The sequence below is a fragment of the Odocoileus virginianus genome, chromosome 3 (assembly GCF_023699985.2).
Source record: "Odocoileus virginianus isolate 20LAN1187 ecotype Illinois chromosome 3, Ovbor_1.2, whole genome shotgun sequence".
Taxonomy (NCBI): domain Eukaryota; kingdom Metazoa; phylum Chordata; class Mammalia; order Artiodactyla; family Cervidae; genus Odocoileus; species Odocoileus virginianus.
This window is the reverse complement of record NC_069676.1, coordinates 10,936,853-10,956,772: the sequence shown is the minus strand read 5'-3', so window position 1 is coordinate 10,956,772 and position 19,920 is coordinate 10,936,853. Positions and strand designations below refer to the sequence as shown.

Sequence of the window (19,920 nt, the reverse complement as noted above, 5' to 3'; positions counted from 1 at the left end):
ATTTAGAATTTTTGTTTTACCTTTTTCATTTCCTGAGTATGGTGAGTTCTTTTGTATCACCGTTTGTTTTATTTGATGTCAAATGATATTCCAGGATTTAGACTTGCAGACAAAAAAGTATTCAAGTATGATTCATTGTGTAATAAACTTGCCTTGAAAATAATGATTGACGTATTTTTTTCTGAAAGGAATAGATGTTAGGGGTTTTCTGGGTGAACTATTAGAAGTGGCTTATAATTTTCTTCTCTCACTTCCACATAAACACATAATTCATAATTCTCATTCCACATAAACATAATTTTCATAAATTGCCCCCTTGCAGCTTGTGAGGGGAAGTACTTGAAGGCCCTTATATATTTGGAATCATAGAGTTTATAGCTTTGTCAGATTGGCCTCTTTCAGATAGCAATACACTTCTATGCTTTCCGTCATGTGTTTTCATAGCTGGAGATTTCATTTCTTTAATTAGGGAACAGTTTTTTTTATCTTATGGATGTACCAGTGATTATTTGACTCTTTCAGGATATGCTGCTTATCTATTAACTCATGCCAGGTGTGAATTAAGCCCATACAGGTATTTCTGTGTAAGTTTTGTGTGAATACAAGAGTTGACCTCTTTTGGACAGATAACAAGGAGTGGTATTGCTGGGTCTTAAAATATGTAGTAAGAGTATATTTTGTTTTCAATGAAAGCTCCTGTCTTCCTTCTTAAAGGTACCAAATTCCATTACCCTAGCACTGAGTCTGCCTGCCAATGTGGGACATTCAGATTTGGTACCTGGTCCAGGAAGAGAACCTAGAGAAGGAAATGGCAACTGACTCTAGTATTCTTGCCTGGAGGACCCCATGGAGCCTGGCATGCTAGAGTCCATGAGGTCACACACAGTCAGATATGACTTAGTGAGTGAACAACAAGAACAACAGCAGTGAATGAGATTATCTTCACATCTATTTGGTGTTCTGAATGTTTTCCTTTTATGAAATGTGTGTAGACGAAATGTATAGACAAAAATGCTTGAAATAAATATCATTTTAAGAACATTGATTTTGGTGTGAAAAGTCTTTCACCTTCTTCATTATTATCCACCATCTGCAGCACATTCTGGAGAAGGCAATGGCAACCCACTCCAGTACTCTTGCCTGGAAAATCCCATGGGTGGAGGAGCCTTGTAGGCCGCAGTCCATGGGGTCGCTAGGAGTCAGACACAACTGAGTGACTTCACTTTCACTTTTCACTTTCATTCATTGGAGAAGGAACTGGCAACCCACTCCAGTATTCTTGCCTGGAGAATCCCGTGGACAGGGGAGCCTGGTGGGCTGCCATCTATGGGGTTGCACAGCATCGGACACGACTGAAGTGACCTAGCAGCAGCAGCAGCAGCAGCAGCACATTCTAAGATAGAGGGTAAAGTCTGCATGAATTTTTAATGAATGAGTCTTCTGAGGAGAACTGGAAGCTTTTCTTCCTATTCCTATCACCAAACTTGGGCATCCAGGAGGCCTGTAGAAATCAAATTTTTACTAAAGTCCACCTGGCCACACAGTCCTAAAGTCCTCCAGGCCTTCAGAAGTAATCTAATGTTCCTGACTAAATGTAAATCTTCTTGTGGGGAAGCCCTGCTTTTAAGTTGTCTAATAAAGATCACAGCCTATGTGCTTCCTTTTCTTCTCTCTCTATAATTTCATGCAGCTGGGAAGTTATTTAAACTTAGAGCTCAGACCTGAGGAAAAAGCAATAACAACTGAGACCACAAAAGCCCTCTACTCGTGTGTCTCAGAGCTTCTACCAGCCAAACTAAAGAGCCCACACTGAGATAATAGCCAGAATAGCTCTTTCTGGTCAAGCCCTGTCCCCTTGAGGAAAGGATAATAAGAGCTACAGATAGCAAGCATATTCACTGAAGTTCATATGCACTGATGGTGAATTTGCCCATTTAAAGGTTTCATCAGTGGATTCCTCCAAAACAACATAAAGTCTCCATTCTGCAATTGCAGGACCTAGTGTTTCCTGAGTAGACACCCTAGCTGCTGCCTGGCCGACTTCCAGTCTGGAGTTTATGGCATTAGAAGCTGTGATTCCCAATCTCATGAGAAAATTTGAAGTAAAGTCTTCATGAGAATCTCATGAAAAAATTTGAAGTAAAGTCTTCCTAGAACAATGAGACAGGTGACTTCAAAGGGTAACTGGTGTCTCCAAAACTGGGAAAGAGAAAATAAAGAGGGTTCTCAAATATGGCACAAATATTGTTTTTAAGGCCTATGCTGGGGGGAAAAAAAAAGTTGTTTTGCATTACACATGCAAAAATGAAAGAAAAATATCCATAAACCTCAGAATAACCTTCTTTAACACAAGATTTAAAATACACATAATGATAGTAAGTGAAGGAAAAGAAAGACAGAAACAGAAGGTATAACTAACAATCACTGAGATTTTCCAAAAATTACGACAGACAACAACGGTAGACCCATGAAGCTCAGTGAACTTTAAATATGAAAACACCTGAAATGGAGACCAAAGTATATCATATTCAAAGCAAAGAAAAATCAAAGGCAAAAGAATATATTTTCAGAATCTAGAGTAGGTGGGGTGGGAAACATCCCTGGTGGTCCATGGTTAAGACTCTACCCGCCGATGCAGGGGACACAGCTTTGATCCCTGGTCCAGGAGGATCCCACGTGCCTCAGGGCAACTAAGCCCTTGCATCCTTAGAGCTAATGCTTTGCAACAAGAGAAGCCACTTCAATGAGAAGCCCATGCACCACAGCTACACAGAAATCCCTACGGGACTCAACCAGAGAAAGCTCACATGCAGCAACAAAGACCCAGGGGAGCCAAAAATAAAGTTTTTTTAACTGTATAGGATTCTATATCAAGCAGTATCATCCTTAAAAAATAAATAAGAACTTTCTGAAACAAAAATTGAGGGTGTTTGTCATTACGTTGAAGTTGATGTTAGTCAACCTGCTTTTCTTTTTCCCCACCTAGGGCATTTTATTTGTACATATACATCCCTAGAAAAAGAATCCAAGGATTTTCCCTCCTGTATGTTTTCGTCTTGCTTCTTCACGGTCCATGATGCCAGCTGAGGTTGTCAGTACAATGAAACCAAACTGACAGGATGGGAGCAGGTTATTCTGCCATTTTTCTAGATCTTTGAGTTGCACATCAAATCTGGGGCTGATCACTCCACACTTATTTAGCCTGCCTGTGAGGTTCACAACAATTTTCCCAGCCCTGTGATCATCAATAATTTCAAATTCGCCAATGTAACCATGCTTCATCATCACTGTTAGAAACCTGACGATGACTTTGGAGCATGGTCGAATACGGACCTGGTGTTTGCCTCTCTTTTCAGTGTTGTTGATACTTTTGAGAGCATCAGCCAGGACATTCATGCGCACCATTCTGGCGGCACGGAAAGATGGCAGAAAGAGGACGGGAGGGGCGAGCGCATGGAATTATGGGTTCAGTCAACCTGCTTTGAAAGAAATGTTCAAAATTCATAAAAAGAAAAAACTTCATAAAAAGAATACAAATGATGAAAGCAGATTAGAAGACAATTTTTTTATGATTGTTCTATAATTGATTTATTTTTTATTTTTTCCATTTATTTTTATTAGTTGGAGGCTAATTACTTTACAAAATTGTAGTGGTTTTTGCCATACATTGACATGAATCAGCCATGGATTTACATGTGTTCCCCATCCTGATCCCTCCTCCTGCCTTCCTCTCCATCCCATCCCTCTGGGTCTTCCCAGTGCACCAGCCCTGAGCACTTGTCTCATGCATCCAGCCTGGGCTGCTGATCTGTTTCACCCTTGATAGTATACTTGTTTCAATGCTGTTCTCTCAGAACCTTCCACCCTCGCCTTCTCCCACAGAGTCTAGAAGTCTGTTCTGTACATCTGTGTCTCTTTTTCTGTTTTGCATATAGGGTTATCATTACCATCTTTCTAAATTCCATATATATGTGTTAGTATGCTGTAATGGTCTTTATCTTTCTGGCTTACTTCACTCTGTATAATGGGCTCCAGTTTCATTCATCTCATTAGAACTGATTCAAATGAATTCTTTTTAATGGCTGAGTAATATTCCATGGTGTATATGTACTACAGCTTCCTTATCCATTCGTCTGCTGATGGGCATCTAGGTTGCTTCCATGTCCTGGCTATTATAAACAGTGCTGCAATGAACATTGGGGTACACGTGTCTCTTTCAGATCTGGTTTCCTTGGTGTGTATGCCCAGGAGTGGAATTGCTGGGTCATATGGCAGTTCTATTTCCAGTTTTTTAAGGAATCTCCACACTGTTCTCCATAGTGGCTGTACTAGTTTGCATTCCCACCAACAGTGTAAGAGGGTTTCCTTTTCTCCACACCCTCTCCAGCATTTATAGCTTGTAGACTTTTGGATAGCAGCCATTCTGACTGGCATGTAATGGTACCTCATTGTGGTTTTGATTTACATTTCTCTGATAATGAGTGATGTTGAGCATCTTTTCATGTGTTTGTTAGCCATCTGTATGTCTTCTTTGGAGAAGTGTCTGTTTATATCTTTGGCCCATTTTTTGATTGGGTCATTTATTTTTCTGGAATTGAGCTGCAGGAGTTGCTTGTATATTTTTGAGATTAATCCTCTGTCTGTTTCTTCATTTGCTATTATTTTCTCCCATTCTGAAGGCTGTCTTTTCACCTTGCTTATAGTTTCCTTTGTTGTGCAAAAGCTTTTAAGTTTAATTAGGTCCCATTTGTTTATTTTTGTTTTTATTTCCAGTATTCTGGGAGGTGGGTCATAGAAGATCCTGCTGTGATTTATGTTGGAGAGTGTTTTGCCTATGTTCTCCTCTAGGAGTTTTATAGTTTCTGGTCTTACATTTAGATCTTTAATCCATTTTGAGTTTATTTTTGTGTATGGTGTTAGAAAGTGTTCTAGTTTCATTCTTTTACAAGTGGTTGACCAGTTTTCCCAGCACCACTTGTTAAAGAGGTTGTCTTTTTTCCATTGTCTATTCTTGCCTCCTTTGTCGAAGATAAGGTGTCTGTAGGTACGTGGATTTATCTCTGGGCTTTCTATTTTGTTCCATTGATCTATATTTCTGTCTTGAAGAAGACAGTTTTTATATTATATATAACAAATGTAAAAACTAATTTATGTAAAAAAGAAAAAACACAACGATGACATTGCTAATGAAATCCTTGTGGAGTGAAATAAGAGATGGGGGAATTGAGAATAGTCTGGTATGAGGTACCTGCAGAACCACTGCAGAAGTCAAGTGTTACTTGACAGAGGATGTGGGTTAGTTCTAAATGTATACCAGAAACTCAAGAGCAACTACTAAAAACGTTGTTTTTTTTTTTTTAAATATGTAATTGGTAGCGTAAAAGAGGATAAAATGAAGAATCAGGTAAAATGCCCAATTAAAGCCAGAGAAGGTTGAAAAAAGGGGGAAGGAAATTGAACAAAAGAGCCAGGGCAACAAACAGAAACAGTAGAAGGTATGGTAGATATTAACCCAACTGTAATCACCACTTCAATCACCAATAGTCTCAAAACAAATGAAAGACACATACACTAATGTCAGATGTTAAAAATTCTAATTTTATGTTGTATACAAAAAAACTCATTTTAAATATGAACACACAGGTAGATGAAAGGTAAAGGGATACAGAAAGATGTACCATGCCAAAACTAATCAAAAGAAAGGTGGCATTGGCATATCAATTTCAGACTATGCAGATTTCAGACCTAGGAAACCTAAGATAAAAAGCAGCTTTACATAATGACAGTAAGCTGCATTCTCCAAGAAGGCAAATGAATCCTTCATGTGTACACTCAGAACAACAAAGGAGCAAAATAAAGCAAGGCCTGAAAGAATGCAAGGACAAATACATGAAACCATCATTACAGTCATACATCCTCACCCTCGTGTCAAAAGCTATAAATTTCATTAGGCAGAAAATCAGGAAGGACAGAGTTGAACTGAATAAGCACTATAAAACAATTTAATTGTAATTTATGGAATGCTTTATGCAACAAGGACAGAATACACATTCTCAAGTTTACCTGGAACATTCACCAAGACAGAACACACACTCTGGGATATAAAACATGCCTTAACAAATCTGAAAAAAAAAAAATCATATAAACTATATGAAAGTGAAAGTCGCTCAGTCATGTCTGACTCTTTGCGACCCCATGGACTATATAGTCCATGGAATTCTCCAGCCCAGAATACTGAAGTGGGTAGCCTTTCCCTTTCCCAGGGGATCTTCTCAACCCAGGGATCAAACCCAGGTCTTCCGCATTGCAGGTGGATTCTTTACCAACTGAGCCACCAAGGAAGCCCCTGAAAGACATTTATCTAGATATAAATAATAACAACAATAAAAAAGAAACAGATGTCAATAACAGCAAGAAAGCTGGAAAACACATCAATATATGGAGATCCAACAAATCTTAAAATAATACATAAGATCAAAGATGTCTCAAGAAAAAGGAAATTTATCTTCAACTAAATGAAGCAAAAACATGTTTCAAAAGATGTGGGATGCAGCAAAAGCAGTGCCTAGAGGGAAATTTATGCCAGGAAACATATATACTGGGAAAACACCAAGATGCAGAATTTAAAAGATAATAAAAATTAGGGGAAAAATATAATTGTGGGATATTGATGGAGAAGAAAATTTTAACTCTTGGTTACTTGACAAGATTAGCAACACTGATAAAGATCTAGTCAAGATAACTAAGAAAAGGGAGACAAAAAGTATGAATATCAGAAAGGAACAGAGAGGTAAATGAAAATGAAAAAGGATTTGATAAAATCCAACATCCATTGATGATTACAAACTACTAACAGAGGTAACTTTCACTTCTTGAGAAGGAACACCTTCATGAGTCCTGTGGCCAAATCTATAACATGCTTATCCCTGTAAAATATCTGAAAGGATCCATATACAATGACAAAGATAGCTTCTGGAATTAATAAGAGGCTGAGATCAATGGTTCATCAATTGCTTTCCTACAGACCCAAGTGAACTTGGACCCAGGTACTCAAACGCACTCAAAACTTGGACCAAGAGGGAAAAGCAATTCAAATGAAAAGGATATCCTTTAAACAAATACCACGGGAAATAAAGCATAGTTACATAAAGCACACACATGCACACAGACATACAACAAATGTAGACACAGACCTTACACATTTCAAAAAAAATTTCAAAACATTTGTTAGATCTAAATGTAAAATGCAGGGAGAGGGGACCGGGATGGGGAATACATGTAAATCCATGGCTAATTCATTTCAATGTATGACAAAAACCACTGCAATGATGTAAAGTAATTAGCCTCCAACTAATAAAAATAAATGGAAAAAAAAATAAAATATTTCATAGTTTAAAAAAATAAATAAATAAATGTAAAATGCAAAAGCAATAAACTCCTAGAAAATAATAAAGAAGGAAATGTAGGTGACTTTGGGTTCTTTGATGAATTTTCAAATATAACACAAAATGCAAGGTTCTGTAAAAGAAAACAGAAAGGTAGAATTTCACTTCATAGAAAGGAAAAAAACACCTTGCTCTGAGGAGGATGGTGTTAAGAGAACGAAAAGGCAAGCCAGGGTGCAGGGGAAAAAATCTCTGCAAAACTCCTATGTGATAAATGATATGGTATCCAACATATCCAAAGAACTATTAAAGCTCAATAGTATGAAGAATAAAACCTAATTAAAAATAGGCAAAATGTCTGAATAAACAGTTTCCCAAAGAAGATATATTGAAAAGATACAGGCTATATGAAAACGTACTCAACATCAAATGTCAATGGGAAATGGAAAATAAAACAGCCATGAGGCATCAGGTGACAGTCATAAATGGCTTAAATTCAAAACACTTGAACACAAAATATTGGTGAAGATGTGGATATAATCCTGAGTTACTACTGAGGGGAAAGGAACTTGGTATCCCAATAATGAAAGATAGGAGATTTCCATCAAGAAAACAGACTCTTACTTTGTATAGTAAGATCCAGCAATCACACTCTTAGTAGTTTGCTATTTATCCCCATGTTTGCAGAAAATTTGTACACAAAGTTTACCCAGGATTCGCATGAGTTAAACAAGATATGCTTCAAGAGTCAAATAAATCATCAGTGGTATATTCATATGATGAAATACTCAGTGATAAAAAAAGAAGTGAAGCGGCTTCCCTGGTGATCCAGTGGGTAAGAATCTACTTTGCAATGCAGGGCACATCAGTTTGATCCCCCACATGCTGTGGGGCAATTAAGCTAGCACGCCACAACAACTGAGCCTGTGCCCCACAGCTACTGAAACCCCCGTGCCCTAAAGCCCATGCTCCAAACAAGAGAAATCATCAGCAAAAGTAGCCCCCACTCTCTGGAACCTCACACGCACAGCGAAGAAGCCCCAGCGCAGCCAAAAATAAATGAGGTTTCAAGCCATGGAAACACATGGAGGAAGCTTAAAAGTATATCGCTAAGTGAAAGAAGACAATCAAACAAAGCTATATACTGTATGGTTCCAAGCATCTGACAATCTGGCAAAGACAAAAGCATGAGACAGTAAAATGATCTTCAGTTCTGAAGGACTTGGGGGCTAAAAAAAGAGACGAATCAATAGGTGAAGCACAGAGTATTTTTAGGGAAGTGAAAGTACACTGCTGTGCTGTACCTAGTCGTGTTCAACTCTTTGCGACCCCATAGACTGTAGTCCACCAGACTCCTCTGTCCATGGGGATTCTCCAGACAAAAATACTAGAGTGGGTTGCCATGCCCTCCGCCAAGGGATCTTCCCAACCCAGGGATTGAACCCAGGTCTCCCTCATTGCAGGCAGATTCTTTACCATCTAAGCCATCAGGGAAGCCCAAGAATACTGGAGTGGGTAGCCTATCCACATTGCAAGAGGATTCTTTACCTGCTGAGCTACCGGGGAAGCCCAAAAGTACACAACATGTGCAAAAACAATGGACAGAAGTATTTGCCAAGCCCAGGAGGCATTAAACATACATTATGCAATACAATACAAAAAACCCATGCTAAAGTAATCTATGGACTTTAATACATCAGTATTGGTTCAACAATTGTCACACACGATTTTTTTTAAGTGAATTCTGAGTTATGTGAGAACTCTATAATTTCTGATCAATTTTTCTCTTAACCTAAAAGTGATCTAAAAGCTGAGTCTGGAGTTCCCTGGTGTTCCAGTGGTTAGGACTCAGTGCTTTCACTGCCCTGGCCCCAGGTTCAATCACTGGTCAGGGAATTAAGATCCTGCAAGTTGTGTGGTGCAGCCGCAAAAAAAAAGAAAAAAGAAAGAAAGAAAAGAAACAAGTATATTAGAGGGGAAAAATGAAGAAAGATCTGTACAACTCACCCCTGATGACTGCCTGATGTTTAGTTAGATGTGGTGACCACTGGGTTTGGTTCTCCATCAAGGCTGTCCCAATTCAGGGATAAAGGGCAGCAAGTCTCCATTGACTTCCATCAGGAACCAGGGTGCACTGTCATCCTTAGTCTAGGCACTTCCCTGAGCTGTGCATTCAGTTGATTCCCAGCAACTACGCAGGGAACCAAGGTGTTGGAGATGGGTGACTCCTCCGGCACCACAGGATCTTTCAAAGGACCAAAGAAAGAAATGTCCTCTCTCCAAGGGAGGCATAAGCCAGACAGACAAGGTTTGGCTCCATCATACAGCAACTAAGTGTGAGCAGCTGAGCTGGGCTGCTGTTTCCAGGACCAGGGCTATAACAGGAACCTTGGTGGAGAGTCATACGATCAGAGCTTATGGGAGGCCTCTATTTTCTAGAGAACCTGGAATATGAGTAACTGAGCAAGACGCTACTGGGCCTTCTGGAAACAAGACAGCTGCCTCTTGTCTGCAGAAAAAACAGCCTCCTAAGCCTTCTTCATAGTAGAGTAAATTTAATCAGAGACAAGAGAAAATGCAAAAAGAAAGAAAAACAGTCAAGGAAGACAAAGTAATATATGGAATACATTCTATGGAATAATAAATAATGCAAGAAGTTAACTCTAGGGGCTACCTGGTTGCTAAGTGGTAAAGAATCCAACTGCCAATGCAGGAGACACCGGTTCAATCCCTAGTCCAGGAAGATCCCACATGCCTCTGAGCAACTAAGCCCATGTGCCAGAACTACTGATCCGTGCTCTAGAGGCTGGAAACTGCAACTACTGAGCCCACATTCATGGGCCCTGCACCCTAGAGCCCCTGCTCCAGAACAAGAGAAGCCACCACAATAAGACCCCACTCACCACAACTAAAGAAAAGCCTGCACAGCGACAAAGACCTAGCACAGTGAAAAAAAACAAAAGAAAAAAAATTTTTTTAAAATATTTTAAGAAGTTAACTCTATGCTGCCCACAATCAGGCAGACCCCAGACTGTTTGGAACTAGAAGTCTGATGATGTTAACTCCAGATTACCTCACCACCAAACAATCAAAAGCATGTCCACGAGCTGACCACATATCCCACAACCTCCTCCCTCACCCTGTCTTTAAAAACCTTTCTCAGAATCTTCCAGAGAGCTCAGGCCTATTAAGTTCCAGCTATCTGGATTAAGTTTGGTTCCATAAACCCACGGAGATAATTACAGCTCTACCAGCATATAGATGTGAGACCCAGGGCAGTGCCTTGCATCAGAAACCTATGGACAACTTAAGGCCTTCCTCCAGAGAGCCTCCCATCATGGCCCACGGGGTTAGAGGCCTCCTCCATGACACGGATAGCTTTACGGAGCTTAAGAAATCAAAACTTAAGTTGGATTTGAACCAACTCCTTTTCTGCACCAAGACTGTGGGTGTTGGTCCACCACTACCAAGAGGGTAAAGATCTCTGTTGCAATAGACGCAGGGCCAACAGCCCCACAGTGACTTAAAACTTTGGATGAGTCTTCTGGAATCTCACCACCTACTGACTGCCTTTATTCCTGTCTCTTGTCTTTTTGTTTCTCTCTGAAATAACTGCTGTCTATGCAGTATTCTTGAAATCCCACGGACAAAAGGAGCCTGGCGGGCTACAGTCCATGGGGTCACAAAAGATGAGTCATGACTTAGCATCTAAACAACAACCAAGTAGTGACTATCTTTTGGGCTCACCTCCTTCACAGGTACACTCATCCTCCTAGCCCCGAGTCCTCCCTCCAGGTCTAATGCCTGGGTAAACCCAACCTCAGTCACACCTTCACTCTAAACACAGGTTCCAGCTAAGACATCAACCTAGGACCACTGGAAGGAGAGCCCCATTCTCATATTCCTGCTCCCAACTCAGTGTCCTCCAACTAGAGAGGAAGCTCCTGTTCCCCAACTCAGAAACTTCTAACTCTGAGACCTCCAAACTGACAACCAGTGCTTGGTGGAGTCAGCAATGCCACACACAGGAAAACCTCGCCAGCAAACACCAGCTCACAGAGGAGGAGCCTCCCAGGCTTGCTTGTCAGCCTGTCCAAGTAAGACGCCCTAGTTGAAAAGGAGGGGTGAGGCTTAACTTTCACTAGTGAAGCATCCAGTATGTGGATCCCAAGTAATGATCTCAAGAACAAAAGAGTGCAAGAAAAATAGGCATTTCGTATTGGATTGTTTATAAAGAAACACTAAAAGTAGTAATTAAAACTGGTTAGCTGAGCATGGCTGGAGTTAAGGGCAGAGAAGTGGGGGAATATATGAAGGGACTCTGAGATACTTTCCTCCCTTGGGAATTTAAACTATGTAAAAACTGCAAGTTCTGGTCCTCCTGGGGGGCAGGGGTGTGCTGTGTGTTTGTTGCTCATCGGTGTCCAGCTCTTTGTAACCCCATGGACTGTAGCCCGCCCGGCCCCTCTGTCCATGGGATTCTCCAGGCAAGAATACTGCAGTGGGTTGCCATTTCCTTCTCCAGAAATAAGGAGCTGTGGGAAGGGATAAATTAGGAGGCTGGGATTAACATACACACACTACTATGTGTAGCATGTGTTTTCCAGCTGGCTCAGTGGTAAAGAATCTGCCTGTCAATGCAGGAGACATGGTTTCCATTCCTGGGGTCGGAAAGATCATCTAGAGAAGGGAATGGCTATCCACTCCAGTATTCCTGCCTGGATAATTCCACACATAGAGGAACCAGGCAAGTTACAGTTCATGGGGCTGTAAAGAGTCTGACATGACCGAGCGACTTTCACGTTCATTTTTCAATTAAAAAAAAAAAAAGATAAAGGGACAAAAGCCTCTGAAACCAAAAGATTTGGTGGGCTTCCGCATTGGTGAACACGTGGTGGTGCTGGGGCTGTGGCAGGCCTGGAGTGGACATGGAAGTTCTGTGCCTCTTCTGTGCCAAACCTTGCCCAACATATTTCTTCCATCTGTTCATTTGTATTCTTCAAAATATCATCTGCAATAAATCAGCGATAACAACTTAAAAATCAGATTCTTTAAACAGAAAATGGATATAAAACTGCAACCTATAAAAAAAAGCAACCTTTCAAACTAAAAAACAAGGGACATTAAGGTTTGTCCTGCTATTACAGTAGACAGAATGGTCCCCTGATGACCCTCCATGTGGTCAAGGAACACTCTGGAAGAGGCATAGGGCTTGAGGGTGCAGAGCTGCCCAGAGAGGCTCCAAGTCAGGCCGAAGACGCCAGCCACAGGGAGCTGACCATGCACTTGGGGTTCTTGCTGCCAGCCACACACCACCGCTACCAACCATCGGGTACTGAGGTCCGCGCGGCGCTGGGAGAGCACTGTAGTTAGATTTCCGAGTTGACCGCGAGGAGGCCAGTTAAGGCCGGTCCCGACCAGACCTCTGGTGAGTCCCAGCAAACCAGGGCAGCACACTCCCCTTTGTGAAGTGTTCTGGATGTTTCTGTGTCCTTCCCTGGATTCCAACGACCAGTGCATATAAGAGTGCAACAAGAAGATAACGATGGGCTACCATAAATCCCGAAGCGTAGGCTAAATGCCTCCTCCCGAGCATGTAAGGGACCACGAAAGGACAGCCGCGTGCAGAAGGCGCGTCGTCCCGCCCACCTGCTTCAGCGGCCTCCTGGTTGGGCAGATCCCAATGCCCCGCCCCTCATGCCTGAGAAATGACCCAGGGACCTGCCACCTCCAAGCACCTTTGGTTTGTGACAGAGGTATTTCCTCGCCTGGGATTGCCTGTGCTGTCTTCACCTGTTTCTCCTGCCCTGGGATTCTTGATTCTGTTTCAAGGCGGAGCAAGTACAGATTACAGTATGGCCCACATCAGAGCCGACTGGCGCAAGAGGGTCTTATGGAGGTCCTCCATGGGTCAAGGGCTTGGTGGAAGGCTCTATGGCCATTCATGGAAATGTGGTTCTTCTCAAGAAAAGCAGAGGATGTCCTTGGTGGTCCAGTGGTTAAGAACCAGTCTGCCAATTCAAGTAACACAGATTTGATCCTTGGTCCAGGAAGATCACAAATGCCACTAGATAGCTGAGCCAGGGGGCCACAGCTACTGACCTCGCACTCGGCAGTAAAAGGAGCCCCTGCAATGAGAAGCCCACTTACAGAGACTAGAGCAAGCTCGGAGCACAGCAACGAAGACCAAGCATGACCAGAAAAAAAGAAAAGAGAAACAAATATGAATTCACCATCTACAATAAAGGGGCTGACTACATTTTCATCTTTGGTCCTTGACAGACCTGAGCCTTCCATCCATCCCATCACCATCCCCACTCCTGAGGTACTTATCCTAAAGAATTCCAGATCACTTGGCTCCGGTAGGAGGTCTGAATCACTCAACCCTGTGTGGGTGCTAGGGCAAACCTCAGTCAAACCACAGGCTGTGAGGTGTATGCTTTAATTTCTCAGGTGGATGTTTTACACTGGAAGGCAATTTTATCTATTTGTAATTATTATTGGAGCATAGCTGATCTACAATGCTGTGCTAGCCTCATGTACAGCAGGTGAATCAGCCACACAAATACATACACACAGTCTTTTCTTAATTTCCCCTCCCATATAGGCCATTACAGAGTACAGGGTAGAATTTCCTTGGCTATATAAGAGGTCCCCATCAGTTATATATTCCACATTTAGTAGTGTGTACATGTCATCCCAGTCTCCTAATTTATCCCTCTGTCCTTACCTGCTATTAACCATACATTTGCTCTCCACAGCCCTGACTCTACATCTGTCCTGAAAACCAGTTCACTTGCACCCCCCTTTTATACTATACATATAAGTGACATCACACAACATCCATCCTTCTCTGTCTGACCCACTCCACTCAGGACAATCTCATGGTCCATCCGTGTGGCTGCAAATGGCATCATTTTCTTTTTTTTTAATGGGCTGATATTCCATTACATTTGTATACCATACCTTCTTTATCCATCCCTCTGTTGATTAACATTTGGGTTGTTTACATGTCCTGGCTATTGTAAATACTGCTTCAATGAACATTGGGATGCAGGTGTATTTTCAAATTATGATTTTCTCCAGCTATATGCCTAGGAGTGGTTTTGCTGGGTCTTAGAATAGCTCTTAATATCTTCTGCTTCTGTTAGGTCCATACCATTTCTGTCCTTTATTGTGCCCATCTTTGCATGAAATGTTCCCTGCGTATCTCTAATTTTCTTGAAGAGATCTCTTATCTTTCCCATTCTATTGTTTTCCTCTATGTCTTTGCACTGATCACTGAGGAAGGCTTTCTTATCTCTCCTTGCTGTTCTTTGGAACTCTGCATTTAAATGGATATATCTTTCCTTTTTTCCTTTGCCTTTTAGCTTCTCTACTTTTCTCAGCTATTTGTAAGGCCTCCTCAGACAACTATTTTGCCTTTTTGTACTTCTTTTTCTTGGGGATGGTCTTGATCACTGCCTCCTGTACAATGTCACAAACCTCTGTCCATAGTTCTTCAGGCACTCTGTTTTTAGTTTTTTAAGGAACTTCCATAGTGTTCTCCATAGTGGCTGCACCAATTCACATTCTAACAATTCACATTCTAAACAACAGTGTAGGAAGGTTCTCTTTTCTCCACACCCTCTCTAGCATTTATTGTTTGTACATCTTTTGATGATGGCCATTCTGACCAGTGTGAGGTGCTATCACCTTGTAGTTTTGATTTGCATCTCTTTAACAATTAGTAATACTGTACATCTTTTCTTGTGCTTTTGGCCATCTGTATGTCTTTGTTGTAAAAATCTCTATTTAGATCTTCATATATTTTGATTTTTAAAAAAAATTTTATATTCAGTTGCATTTGCTGTTCATATATTTTGGATATTAATTCCATGTGGTTGCTTCATTTGCACATATTTTCTCCTATTCTGAGGATGGTTGTTTTGTTTATGGTCTCCTTTGCTGTGCAAAAACTTTTAAGATTAATTAGATCCCATTTTTTGGTTTTATTTTCATTACTATAGGAGGTGGACCAAAGAATAGATTGCTGTGATTTATGATAGAGTGTCCCGTCTATGTTTTCCTCAGAGAGTTTTATAGTGTCCAGCCTTACTTGAAAGTCTATAATCCATTTTGAGTTTATTTTTGTGTATGGTGTTAAAGAGTGTCCTAATTTCACTGTTTCATGTGTACCTGCTGCTGTATAGTGGCCATGGTGGCTATACAGAGGGAGCAGAGGATCATCTGGCTTTGAGAGCCTGGCATGTGAGAAATTTTAGATCAATGTTCCCGTGGCTAGAAAACCCTGCAATGTCAACAGCTAATATATGACAGTTATACTCCTATTTCCACTGACAAATGAAAAACAATAAATTGTATGTAACATAGGTATGCATCTAGAAACTTGTCCCACTCCATGGACATAGCTTTATTGAGGTATACCTAGTAGATTCATTGGAAAAGACCCTGATGCTGAGAAAGATTGAAAGCAAAAGGAGAAGGGGGCAGCAGAGGATGAGATGGTTAGATAGCATCACCGACTCAATGGGCATGAATTTGATGAAACTCCCATAGATAGTGAAGGACAGGGAAGCCTGACATGATGCAGTCCATGGGGTCACAAAGAGTCGGGCATGATTTAGCAACTGAAGAACAACCATTGACTAATAAAACTGCATTTAAAGATTACAGCATAATGATGATCTGATATACTTGTACTATATTGTACGACTGAAATGTCCTGGAAGAGTGGATCTTAAGCATTCTGACCACATACAAAAAAATGAAGGCAACTAAGTGACATATGTTATTAAGTAATCTGGAAACCCTTTTTTGGTTCCTAAGAGACTTCACTGCAAAACCCTTTTCCATTGTAAAAACACTTCATGCGTTGGTTTATTTGAACAGCTTTATTGAGATGTATTACACATATTGTAGAAGGCATTCATTAAGTGTACATTTTATAAATTTCAAATATTTGTAGGTACATGCAATCATCACTAGAGTCAACTTAAAAAAAAGTTACTTGGGGACTTCCCAGGTGCCTTATGGGTTAAGAATCCACAAGCAGAGGACAAGGATACAATTCCTCATGGGGGAACTAAGCCCTCACACCACAACCTGAGAGAAGCCTAAAGTTCACAGTGAAAGATCCTGCATGTTGCAAGGAAGTGTGCTGCCATGAAGACCAACTAAATAAAATAAATGAATAAATATTGCAAAAAAGAAGTGTTTAAAAAAATATTTGTTTGGCTGAGTCGAGTCTTAGTTGTGGCACAGGGCATTTTTTATCTTTGTTGGGGAATGCTGGATGTAGTTTTAGTTGTTTTAGTTGCCAAATGGGAACATTTAGTTGAGGGATGTGGGATGAAGTTCCCTAAGCAGGGATGGAAACCAGGCCCCCTGGATTGAGGATGTGGAGTCTTAGCCACTTGACCACCAGGGAAATCCCACATTGAGATAAGTTTATAGAAAGTAATCCATGCCTCATGTTCCAGAAGATCTTCAGTATGAAAAAGCTGCTTTAAAACTTTATGTTATGTTGTATTTACTAAGGATCTTTCCTCAAGTGTATCTTGGAATGGTGAACTTCTATTAATTTTAGAAACAAAAACTAGTATTAAAGTTAATTCTGTAAGGGTGGGGGAACTGAAGCAGGGATCAGATTCCCAAATAGGAGCAATAATTGTTTGGGACAGAGGGGAAGCATCTGAGGCTGTTTTAAGAGTGCAGCTGCTGATCTGTGAGGACTGAATGGAGTGAGAACCACACAGGCAATCCTGTAATCTTTCTTAATGGAATTCATTTCATCGCAGTCTTTGACTAGAGGTGTATCTTATAGGTCACTGGTAATATGGCACTGAAAATACCCATGATGAATAAACAAATTACTTTTTTTGACAAAAACTGTGACTGAAAATAAGAAAATGGCCTAAGGATAATGTAGCTGACCTCCTATTTATGGGATAAAACTGACTGATACTGAACAATGATAAAAGGAAGAAAACTGCAAGGTTTTTCAGAATACTCATAAACAAGATGGACACTTTAATATATCCTCTGAGGAAATGGAAAACAACACGTGTTAGCTAACAAATGCTTCAAAAATGATTGGTGTGTATTTGAAATGAGTACAAAAATGACTGTTTCACAAAAAATCCGTTTTAGACAGAAAATAAAACACGATAAAAACACACTGAAGAATTATGTTCAGTTACAAGTAATAGGAAATACCCACAGCCTTCCTAACAGAAGGAAGGTGCTTCTTCCCACATGGAAACAGTGGGTCAAGGATGGCATTCACAATGCACTAGAGAAACAAAAGATATAATCCAGAGAAGAGTGGGATCAGAGAATATTCCCAACCATAAAACTGAAATATTTTCATAGCGGACACAAGACGCCTCACAGAAAAGATTCAAACTCTGCTGGGGATCTTTGATGTGGAAGCTGTGATGACATCAGGGGAACAAGACATCTGTAAAAATGGAAATCAAACATTGGTTGCTGCTATTGAGGTTACTCATGACTACAAGGACACAGAATCTGGAAAATAAGCTGGAAGATGGTGTTCTTGAAATTCCTATATATCTGCCTCTCTCCCAGTGTCAGACTCCAGTATCTGAGGAGTGTCTTATTTGTATCTGCTTTTCACACACAGGTGAGCTATTGGTGAATGCTGATGTGGAACTACAAAGGGGATGAATTCTGAGAAGTCTAGGTCCTAGTATTACTCATAAGCAAGATATCTCCAACTCTAGATTTTGTGTATTATCACAAGTCCCACAGTCTATTCAACAAATACCAGTCAGAAGGAAATACAGAAAGCAAATAGGAAAAAATCATAATTTACATAACTCTTTGACATCCTAGTTATTTATTTCAAGTTTTTAATAGACTGGAAAATGACAGAAGACTCCTAAATGCACAACCAGCAAAAGGTGTCTTTCCAAGTAAAATATTTCTAATTACAAATGTACAAGAATTGCCACATGAAACTACTAGGAAAATCCCTAAAAATACCAAATTGCCATTTTTCAATGACCCATTAACAGAGAATAAACATAACATTTTAAAAATTGAAGCCTCACTGCATACTAAAAATGCACTTAAATTCACCGATGACTTCAACAGTTTTCAAATATAAGAGGAAAAAAATTACTTATCTGATTAAAGGAGAAAGCACTACCTTTAAACCTTATGTACTATTGTTGGAAGACAACTTATAGAATTAAATCGCGTTAATATTGATTTCTGAACTTAGTAGAAATCCAAGGATACACTTGAAAGATTTTCAGTAAGCACAGCATATTTTAAAACTTTAATGCAACTCTTTTGGAATTTCTGTGGCAATCCAGTGGTTAAGACTCTGGCTTCACCATTCAAAGATACACTTGAGGAAACATCTTTAGAGTCACAACATTTTTATAAATTTTTTTTTGGTTGTTCTCTTAGTTGTGGCACAAGGAATCTTCATTGCAGTATGCAGGATCTCTCTCTCTCTCTCTCTCTCTCTCTCTCTCTCTCTCTCTCTCTCTCTCTCTCTCTCTCTCTCTCTTTCTTTCTCTCTCTCTCTCTATCTTTCTTTGTGGCATGTGGGGTCTAGTTTTCAGAACAGGGATCGAACTCTAGCCTCCAGCATTGAGGCCATGGAGTCTTAACCACTGGACTACCAGGGAAGTCCCTGTAAACTGTTTAAGAAAACTCTTTCAGGACTTTCCTGGCAGACTACTGAAGAGTTTGATCTTCCACTGCAGGGGGCACAGGTTCAATCCTTGGTCTGGGAACTAAGATCCTACATGCCAATGGCATGGCCAAAAACAATAATAAACAACAATAAAACAACTCTTTCATATTGAACACTTTCTGGAACATGACACCTGGATTGCTTTCCATCAAGTTTCTCATGTTTCTTACATTTATATTTCCTCTCTGTGGAAGTTTTTATATGTAATGATATAAGCCAATTCAAGTGTTTCCCAGGCTGTTCACAACCAAGGTTTTAACTAGTGAATCCTCCTATGCTTTCATACACTGCTAAGATTAGAATAGCCATTCCTAAAATTTTTACATTTTATATGATTTCCATCCAGTGTGTAGTCTCATGTGTTTTTGAATGGTTGAGAGACAAATGAAGGATTTCCAACATTCCTGTCAAATTGATAGGGTTTCTGTCCAGTGTCAATTCTTTCATGCACTTGAACCTAAGTGGAAGGTAAGGTTTTCCCATGTATTTTACACTCATAGGTATTTTATCTAGTATGGGTTCTTAAATGAACTTTAACACTTTTTATAACATTGATATGGGTTTCTCTCCAGTGTGTTTCCTATACTGTGTTTTAAGAGAAATGGGATTAATGAATGCTCTCTCACATTCTTTACCTTTATAAGGTTCCTCTCCAGTGTGTGTTTTCATGTGTTTCTGAAGAATAGCCTTCACTCTGAAGGCTTTCCCACATTCTTTACACTCAGGGCTTTTTTTCCAGTGTGGATTCTTCCATGTTTTCAAAGAGACCAAGCATTACTCAGTTCTTTAGAATATGTTTTACCT

The 19,920-nt window shown here is 40.3% G+C and overlaps 1 protein-coding gene across 1 annotated transcript; it reads right to left on the bottom strand.

Annotated features, from left to right (window-relative positions):
- Window positions 1-3,011: 3,011 nt before the first annotated feature.
- Window positions 3,012-3,444, bottom strand: LOC110140563 (small ribosomal subunit protein uS8-like). Its single transcript, XM_070458437.1, has one exon. It carries the CDS (start codon window positions 3,403-3,405, stop codon window positions 3,013-3,015), a length of 393 nt encoding a protein of 130 aa, XP_070314538.1. The 5' UTR covers window positions 3,406-3,444; the 3' UTR covers window position 3,012.
- Between the last annotated feature and the right edge of the window lie 16,476 nt (window positions 3,445-19,920).